General features: G+C 45.4%; 1 protein-coding gene across 1 annotated transcript; it reads left to right on the top strand.

Moving 5' to 3' along the window:
• Window positions 1–16: 16 nt before the first annotated feature.
• Window positions 17–736, top strand: LOC103399435 (DNA-dependent protein kinase catalytic subunit-like; the record flags this gene model as incomplete). The annotated part of the gene is made up of 3 exons (XM_008338125.2): window positions 17–238; window positions 408–502; window positions 634–736. Coding segments are annotated over exons 1-3 (407 nt in total), but the record flags the coding sequence as incomplete, so codon positions are not given.
• Between the last annotated feature and the right edge of the window lie 20 nt (window positions 737–756).

The raw sequence follows: 756 nt of genomic DNA, 5'->3' as shown, positions 1-756 counted from the left end.
TTTTTTTGAAGGATGGTGTGGTTGACCCCATGGACAGCACCCTGAGGGACTTCTGCGGACGTTGCATCGAAGAGTTCGTCAAGTGGTCGATCAAGCAGACCACCCCAAAGCAGCAGGAGAAGAGCCCGACGAATATGAAGTCCCTGTTCAAACGAATCTACAGTCTGGCTCTGCACCCAAATGGTTACAAAAGACTGGGTTCGGCTTTAGCCTTCAACAGCATCTACAGACACTTCAGGTGGGACTTGACAGAATCACTAAACAGTCTTATCTGTGTCCCACTTCGACCTGGTACCAAACGACCTACAGACCAGTACTGGTCCCTAAACCGGAGGTTGAGGCCCCCCATTTTTCGAGAAATTTTATTTTATAGCTTTTGCAATAAATGTTCTTTTGTTTTTCCACAGGGAGGAAAATTCTTTGGTGGAGCAGTTTGTTTTCGAAGTTCTTGTAATTTTTGTGGAAAGCCTGGCTCTCGCACACTCAGATGAGCGCTCAATGGGTAAACGCTTATCAACTTCACTGATTATACGTTTCTTTTAATGACTTGAATTAAATGCTCCATATCTTTGTATTTATAGTGTAGTTACCAGTAAATATATAAATAGATTCATCCCGCTCTGTCCTCCCCAGGGACACTGCAGCAGTGCAAAACTGCCATTGACCATCTGAAGAGAATCATCAAACACAAGGCCCCCAGCCTCAATCAGCGCAATGCCAAGAGACGCATCCCGAGGTTGGTCCTCTCTGATGTCT

This window comes from Cynoglossus semilaevis, unplaced genomic scaffold (assembly GCF_000523025.1).
Source record: "Cynoglossus semilaevis isolate Cse_v1.0 unplaced genomic scaffold, Cse_v1.0 C19017560, whole genome shotgun sequence".
Taxonomy (NCBI): domain Eukaryota; kingdom Metazoa; phylum Chordata; class Actinopteri; order Pleuronectiformes; family Cynoglossidae; genus Cynoglossus; species Cynoglossus semilaevis.
Note: the sequence above shows the minus strand (reverse complement) of the source record. Positions and strands in the feature narration are given on the sequence as shown.